The sequence below is a fragment of the Xyrauchen texanus genome, chromosome 37 (assembly GCF_025860055.1).
Source record: "Xyrauchen texanus isolate HMW12.3.18 chromosome 37, RBS_HiC_50CHRs, whole genome shotgun sequence".
Lineage (NCBI taxonomy): Eukaryota > Metazoa > Chordata > Actinopteri > Cypriniformes > Catostomidae > Xyrauchen > Xyrauchen texanus.
In genome coordinates, this window is record NC_068312.1 from 35,124,971 (window position 1) to 35,133,667 (window position 8,697).

The 8,697-nt window shown below is 39.1% G+C and overlaps 1 protein-coding gene across 4 annotated transcripts in view; it reads left to right on the forward strand.

Annotated features, from left to right (window-relative positions):
* LOC127630852 (host cell factor 1-like) overlaps positions 1-7,966 on the forward strand; it is a 32,592-nt gene extending 24,626 nt beyond the window's left edge. For all 4 annotated transcript variants that reach the window (XM_052108681.1, XM_052108683.1, XM_052108684.1 and 1 more), the window contains 9 exons: positions 339-590; positions 1,679-1,928; positions 2,042-2,320; positions 2,942-3,060; positions 3,172-3,309; positions 4,781-4,966; positions 5,056-5,353; positions 5,997-6,060; positions 6,171-7,966. In XM_052108681.1, coding sequence (XP_051964641.1) covers positions 339-590; positions 1,679-1,928; positions 2,042-2,320; positions 2,942-3,060; positions 3,172-3,309; positions 4,781-4,966; positions 5,056-5,353; positions 5,997-6,060; positions 6,171-6,210 — 1,626 coding nt within the window. In that variant the 3' untranslated portion in view covers positions 6,211-7,966. The remainder of the gene's footprint in view (positions 1-338; positions 591-1,678; positions 1,929-2,041; positions 2,321-2,941; positions 3,061-3,171; positions 3,310-4,780; positions 4,967-5,055; positions 5,354-5,996; positions 6,061-6,170) is intronic.
* The last annotated feature ends 731 nt before the right edge of the window (positions 7,967-8,697 follow it).

The following is an 8,697-nucleotide window of genomic DNA, read 5'->3' on the forward strand; positions in this document are numbered from 1 at the left end:
AAGCTACTGTGAGCACTTATAGGGAGTAGTAGTTGATGTAATTGCATGGCCTAAAATGAGTTTGGTTTATGGGCATTTAATAGCAAGTTATTCCACTTAACCACCAATAAATATATCATAAAACAAGTGTTAAATGCAACTGTAGTTGGTTACTTCTCATATTGAATAAATGGCCCCTGTCTGTTTAATAATAAGCAGCCATGTGGACCTGACCGTATCCTGATTGTTTTGATCATTAATATGACAAATGCATGCATTTTGTTCTCATAATATAAAGATGCTCTTAAGTATTTTGTCTTCGTTCTCCATTTCTAATTGATTCCACTGTCCTCCTGCAGGAAATCTCATCCATGGCTGGCTCTGCAGTGGTGGCAGAAGTACCGGGAGAGGCGGAAGCCATGGAGCAGAGCAGCTCTGAGGCTGTAGCAGCTGCAGAAGAGCCCATGCAGACAGAGTGTCAGGGAGAACTAGGTGAAGAGGGAGCTGTCAGGGTGGTTGCCATAGATGAGGGTGCAGCGGGTGATGAGGGCACTATGCTACAGGTTCATGTTGCTATGGAAGCGCAACCCAGCCAAGGAGATCAGGCTGAGGTAGGGCGAAATAAAACTAGGTTTAACTAGGTTGGCATGAATTTTACATGACCTTTTTGTATGAATACATCTGATGTGTTTGTTACAACATTGACATTAACAAATAAATGCTGTTTAGCTTTCTAAAAAAAATAAACTAGCTTATGTGTAATTGGAATTTTAGTAAAGGTTTCTTGCACCAAAAGTAGTAATTTTAATGTAGTTTTTGTGACAATTTTCAACCCTCTGTGGCTTGACCAAAAAGTATACTTGGGTCAGATGTAAACGCTAGGCATCTTTGTACATGTCGTGTGATGAAATAAGCTGAGTGCTCGAGCACTGAGCATGTGCGGCCTGATTTTTCTAATCGCGCATACTCTGAGCATGCTCCAGAAATTATTGGCACTAATTAGGTGGTCCACAAGGTGACAACACTCACAGTTGAGCCGTTGCTTTCACAAAGTGCTAGAAGATGTGATCACTGCTGAACATCAGGAGACAAATGTAGAAACAACAACAGTGGATTTTACACATCAAGGGCACGTGTAAGGAGGTCACGGGAATCTGAAGGACTATCAAGACATCTTTATAGGTCTAAAGTCCTGAAGAAAAATTCTGCCGTATCTCATAGGAGTCGTAGCGTGCATGCGCCAACCACCTGTGAATGCACGCACAGTCAAATGAATTATACTTTGAAAGGCTGAGCTTTCGAATGTATGCAGACACTAAGCATCTAAATCAAAGGATAGTTTGGGCTTTAGAATTAAACATCTATTTTTCTACTGTATCTTTTAGACTTATGTTATAGTTGGCTAACCTCCGTATACCCATGTAGTTCACTGATGTCCATTAGAGTGGTCCAAGTTACTGAACCACTCTAAATGTAAATGTGCACCTTTTACATAACCACTTAACCATTACGATTTATGAAAAAAGATTTTTGCAGCTTTGTTTCCATAAGTGGTGTGGGTCGACTGAAAAAGGAGCTTTGTGATGCAAACATTTTCTACATGAAAGTCTTCCATCCCCTCTAAATGGAATATCAAGTTTTCCTGTGTGAGTCGCCTTTGTATTGGTTTATTGACGCTTTACTGTTCTTGTGTGTACAGCAGATGGAGGCTGGTGTGGCGGCAGCAGAGGCGATGAGTCTTGCTGCGCAGGACTCTGAAGCTCTCGCTCTGCCTCAGGAGCTGATGTCTGCCGAAGGACAGCAGACAACTCTCATGGTGACTGGACTGACCCCGGAGGAGCTGGCAGTGACTGCAGCAGCTGAGGCTGCTGCACAGGCTGCGGCTACTGAAGAGGCTCAGTCCCTCGCCATCCAGGCTGTGCTACAAGCAGCTCAGCAGGCTGTACTCCGTAAGTGAATGACACACTGCTATGTAAAGAATACTACTCAGGCCTACAGTTGGTTTCTCCCTTTAAAATCTCAGCTTGACATACTTGATGTTGTTTTACTTCCTCTGTCTCAGGTGAAGGTAATGCAGGTCAGGATGGGCAGCAGTCCACCACCATCCCTATAGTTTTGACCCAGCAGGAGCTTGCTGCCTTAGTTCAGCAGCAGACACAGCTGCAGGAGGCACAGGCGGCTGCAGCCCTGCAGTTGCGTGCTGAAGCAGCTGCACTGCCCACCGAGGCCTTGGCACCAGCAGACAGTCTCAACGATCCAGCATCTGAGAGCAATGGCCATGAGATGGCAACCGCTGTTACTGCCACTGTGGCCCGTCTACTTCCTCGCACTTCTGCTGAGAGTAAGAGTTTATTAAGTGATCGTTTTGTTGACCGAACAGCCTCTCAAACAAGCAGATTACAATTCTGCTGCAATAATGTAAGGCATTTTAAATGTCTGAATTATTATATTTATAATTATTTAAATATAATTATTTAATCATTCAATTTTGTGTAATTGTTAATTGGGGCATTTCTCTGCAAATATTTATATATTTGATTAATTTGTCGATTAAATCATGGTACATGATGCATTACAACAAACATTAAAAAAATCATCAAATATATTTACTTCCTACCTAAGAATGTGCCCAGTCACCATTTTTTAAAATTATTTAAGTATGTACATGTTACACTTCTGTGAAGAGGATAAGGCATGACATGCAGTGCTGTATAAACCACTTTATCGACATCTGGTATCATAATTACAGAACACATTTGTCCTGAAATTAATTAATCGACAATTAATTGATACACTAATTCGAAGGAAAGTAAAGATTAACAGATTGTTTACTCTAATACTCAAAACTAGTTTGAAGTAATCCCCTTACACTTGGCTGGAAAAATATTAGACGATGTGGTTCAGATGTTGGAGTGGTCTTCATTTTTTGGTGCTTGTAGAACAATGCCTCTTTTTGTTATAGCTCTGGCCCCATCAAGTACTTTTGCTTCATCTCAGCCGATGGTGGTCACCAGCCCTGCCAAGATTCAAGCGGCCACCTCTCTAGCTGAGGTGGCCAATGGTATAGAGTCTGCAGCTGGGGTGAGTTCACCATTGGGACTTTATAATTACTGCACAGATTTGGTTATTTCAGACGTTGTTGATGTACAAAAAAATTATATTTACAAAATTGCTCAACATGTCTTCATTTAGAAGCAAGATGCACCTCCAGCTGTTGTGAAGCCTCCAGTGAAGAAAGAGCATCAGTGGTTTGATGTTGGAGTCGTCAAGGTGACAAACATGGTTGTCACTCACTATTATGTGCCGGCAGATGATTCACCTGTTACTGATGTAAGTAATGAGCAAGGTGCTCCAACACTCATATATATCTATATCTCACTTTGAGATCAATGTTCCCCTATGACAAATTTGAAGGATTTTGAGCATTTCACCCTCTACAGTGCACAATATAGCTAAAAGATTCAAGGAATCTGGTCAAATCTCGGTGCGTAAACAGACTTAAAAAACATAATCTGTAATGGATATCATGAGCATGGGTTTGGGATAACTTTATTTACCTTTGTTAGTCAACGCCATTCGCCGCTGCATCCACAGATGCAAGTTAAGACTTAACTATGCAAAGCTGAAGCCGTACATCAACATTGTCCAGAAGCACTGCCAACTTCTCTGGTCTCGGTCTCATCTTAGATGGAAAGTAGAACAGTGGAACTGGGTTTTATTTTTGGTCTGCAGAGTCCACATTGCAAACAGTTTTTGAAAAACAAAGCTGATGTGTTATCCTGGCCAAAGAGGAAAGGGGACTTCCAAGCTGTTATCAGCATCAGGTCCAAATGCCAGTGTCCGTATGGGTCAGGGGTGTGTCAGTGCCCATGGCATGGGGAACCTCGCAAATCTGTGAAGGCACACAGTATTATGATTGTATCATACAGTATTGGTTTTAACCACTATGCAGTTGTGTGGGGCCCCGGACATCGGTAGGAAAGCTCCACAAAAACGCTTGAGGGGTGACGTTGTTTTTGGTACATATGCAACGTGAATACGCTGTCGTCAGCGCTAATTGTTTTTTTTAATCCCTGTAATGTGGAAAAACTAGAAAACATGTATTAATTATCTTAAACTAGATTTTTATTTCATTAAACATTTTGTATGTACTTAGTTGCAATGGTTGATAATGTGTATAATGAAGTAAATGGGATACATTTTAACTTCATGTTGTCAATCACATCGCCAGCAATTAGTCTTCTGTATTTATTAGGGATGCACCGATGTATCGGCCACCGATATTTATCAGCCAGTTATTGACCAAAATAAAATCGCCCATCGGTAAATCTATTCGAAGCATGTAAAGGCGGTTATAAAAAAAACAAAACAATGGTTTATTTATAATTGATAATCATCACACTTTGTTAACTTGGCTGGCACTCCTAAGAACATATCATATTTAATTTATTAACCTTGGTTCTCACATTGAGTAAAATTATTAAGGGGAATTGTTCATTGTTAGAACATAACAAATGTACCTGTTTGTTTTTGTTTTTGTTTTTTTTGTTTTTTATTCTGTCAAACAGTGATCTGATGGCAAAATATCTGTATCGGCCAATAGGGTTTTTTTCTTCCAAAACCGGTATCGGCCACAAATTTTCATATCGGTGCATCCCTAGTATATAATTTGCTGGTTTCCAAGGCCATTGAGAATAACTATTTATGGTGCCATTTAAACCGTATAAAACACATTTTTGTAATTTCCTTTAGCAATGTTTGTGGACAAATTGAACTCCTCTTTTTGTCCGTGATGTTGCAGGATGATTCCGGGGCAATACCAGACTACAGCCGGATGAAGAAAATAGAGCTGTCTCCTGGCACTGCTTACAAGTTCCGCGTTGCCGGTATCAATGCATGTGGCCGGGGAACGTTCTCTGAGGTCTCTGCATTTAAGACATGTTTACCTGGCTTCCCTGGAGCACCGTGTGCCATTAAAATAAGCAAGGTTAGTCACTGCAAACAGCTTGTGCTCTCAAAACTACTACAATTGAGATTTTTTTTTCTAAAATACATTTGTCATCTCTTTGTTTTCAGAGTCCTGATGGTGCCCACCTGACCTGGGAGCCTCCTTCAGTGACGTCAGGGAAGATCATAGAGTACTCAGTGTATCTGGCCATCCAGAGCTCACAGACAGTGGAGGCGAAAGCATCAACTCCGGCTCAGCTCGCCTTCATGCGGGTGTACTGTGGGCCCAGCCCGTCCTGCCTGGTGCAATCATCTAGTCTCTCCAACGCCCACATCGACTACACCACCAAACCCGCCATCATCTTCCGTATCGCCGCCCGCAATGAGAAGGGCTATGGCCCTGCCACGCAAGTCAGGTGGCTACAAGGTGTGTAACTTGGCAGAATGGAAAATGTTACAACATGGCAGAGCTAGTGATGTTATCATTAGGAATGTAAAAACCTGGAAATATCAGGGAGTTTAAAGTAGTGTTTTCCAAGCCTTGAAATTAATAGGGAATTGGTAAAAATCTATTAAAATAGTTTTAATTATAAAATAATAATTTTATGTGTAATGGAAATTTCTATAGTGAATATAAACTTTTTTTTTTTTTAGCTATGCTGTACTCTAAAATATTATATTGGCTAAATATTGCTCTTGTGTAGGATAAAACTTTGCTCACAATCCATAGTTCTTTTGAGTTGGTTCTTTTCAGTGAATTGGTCAAAACGATTAAAAAAATAAGCCTTAATGATTCCTTGGTATATCGGAAATGGTCTGAATCCAAATTATTTGCATTTGTAATCAAAAATGCCTGGGGAAGGTAGTTCTTTTGAATTTATTTTTAATGAATCGGTTGGCAAATTGACCTGAATCAAATCAGTTTTAGTAATACTTCTGCAGAAATCACAAACGACTGAAAAGATCATGGAAGAAATGATATTAGTCAAAATGTGTGGGAACCTTGTAATATGTTTTAATCCTATGAATGAATTATAATTTTTTTTAAATACTCTTGGTGTTATTTGCAGAAACAAGTAAAGATGGCTCTGCGGCCAAACCAGTTGCAAAGAGACCAGTCTCGTCACCTGATTTGTGAGTTTCCTTTTCACCACCAGTAAATAATGCATGCCTATTTCATCTTAAAAACAAAAGGTAAGATGCATTTGCTAAAACGTTTTTCTGTTCCTGACTCTTCTTTATAGGAAAGGCACTGGTCCAAAGAAGGCAAGATCTGACCAGTGAGAGCTCCATGACCCCTGAACCATGACTGAACTTCACTTCCTGCTGAATGATCTTCCTTTTTCCACTTCTCTCACCCCATTCCAACCTCAACAGGAAATGGCAGCCAAAAATAGAAGTTGAAAAAAAGGAACAGAGAATCCATTTTTGAAAAGTCCACCCATCACTGGACATTTCGGTTTCATGGACGCCTTCTTTCCAATTGTATTTGTTATAAAATCACAACCTCCCTCAAAGTTAAAAGCACATACATTTTGCTTTTCCTGATGACTCTTTGTGTAAAAAGATTCCAATGGCAGCGTTCAATCTAGTGAACTTATCAGATATTCATTGTTTTTCCTCCCTCAATATTCATTTATTTTTATGCTTCTTTCAATACAAGCAATAGATAACAATGGGAAAATACCTTTACTCTTTTGTCAGTTTGTTGATGTTTTCATTATTTGGGCAAGGCGGTATAATGCAAAGACGACGGGAGCAATACAAAGGAATAAATGCGGACATGCAACGTCACTGGGAGATGCATCAAAATACGAATAAAAAACAAACAGCACTTGGTGATGCTTTTGTGGTAAAAGACTCTGTATATTTGAAAAATCTAATTATTCACACACTGCGAGTACAGTAGCCTGTCTTGCATCACTGTGTTCATACATTTGCTTTGATGGACAGAAACGAGGACCGTAACGCTGAAGACAAAAGACTTCAATCCATGTAGATGAACGGCATACTACTTTTGCATTGCGTTAACTAGATCTTGTATAAAGAAAAAATTCCAAGAATAGTAAATGGTGATACAGGAGTTCATTGTGTGTGGTTTATTTTTTTTATTTTTCTGTGCGCATTTTTAACCTCGCACCTCTCCTTAACATGTTAACCGCTCGTTCCTGTAGCCTCCATACGTGTGGAATTGTAATGTGGTGGCTTGTCTAAAGGCCACTGTTTTTTCCATCCCACATTCAAAAAATTATTTACACTTTATTTTTAGGATTTGTACTGTAAAGTGTATGTATTCTTTCTGAAAAATGACCCACACTAAACAAGCTTGAGAAAGCCCCCTTCATTTGTGCATACATTTTTATTGTTTGGCCTTTATTAGAGCCTACTGCATAAAAAGATGATTTTATTTAAATTTCCCACCGTCATCCTTTGCCTAGTCTATAGTTTCTGTAAATTTACTTTCTGAAGCTGAAGTTTCTCTTTATACACTTGGATTTGTGAGTATGTAGAAACAAACTGGGATTCTTAAATTGTGCAGCAAAAGTTGAAACCATTTTCATTATCTGCAGACTGCTTTGGACTTGTTTAGGGATGCAGGCTTGTGTAAATGCTAAAATGTTGGAATTTTAGAAGTTTGACAGCTATGTCTTTTTTTGAATGGAAATTGGAAACGGTCCTGTTTCTAGCGGTTGGAAAGCGTTTAAGACTGGATTGTTGGCTTAGCCAGAGTTTGAACTCCGTTGTAAATTAGTTCTTTCACGTAGTAAAATGGAAAAACTCTTTGCCTTTTTTATATAATTATCTGTAACAAAATGTTTTTACATGTTGTCATCTATTGATTGCTTTTTTTGTCTTGGCATATAAAAGTAATTGAATTCTGTCTGTGTTCATTTGTGTGTCCTGTTGCCTGCTCCTTTATGGCGTTGTTTGTGTTGCTGATTGTGTGTTGTGTTTATATGTTATGTACAAGAAGATGACCAGCAAGAGATTAAAGATTATTTGTATCAGGACTAAGAGAGAGAGATGGCTTTGGGATTTTAACATGATCAATATTACCTTTACAATATCGTAACTGAATATTTTATTTGTATTGAAAATACCAAAGTTACACACATGTAGGTCTTGTGTGTACAGTATGGATTTTGGAAGCTGTTGATGAGGAAGATATTTTTTCTTTCAATAATTTATTAGTGACAAGGCCGTTCCAAACGTGAAGATCATTTCAAGGTGCACTCAGTAGTTTTTCCCTGTTTTAAGAAAAGTTAATTGAGATTTTGAAATGTGTGTGTGTGTGTGTGTGTGTGTGTGTGTGTGTGTGTGTGTGTATACAACCATGACCAGTAGCATGAGATGAAGACTCCTCTCAGAAACCTTATAAAAGCTGCTTTAATCTACATAAAGAGGGTCCCTCAATGGGGCTGCATATTTGAATAACATGACTAGCTGAATTTCAGCAACCACCCTGTTATTAGTCACTCAGGATTTAAACATCCTGGCTGAATGAAGAGTGATTTTCTAAAATGGAATTGTCCCCTAAAATTGTTGGCTTTTAAATGATGCTTCCTCTACGCCACTAGGCGTCACTGTAAGTCCAAGATGATGCATTCAAACAAATACAGAGTGCACCTTTTAAAGGGAAAATTCATGCAGAATGATTCATTTTTATTTTACTATACAATGCAAGTGAATGATCATTAAAGGGTAACTAAACCCTAAACCAACTTTTTTTAGTTAATGATCTGTAAGAATGGGGCTTTATTAGTACTGATC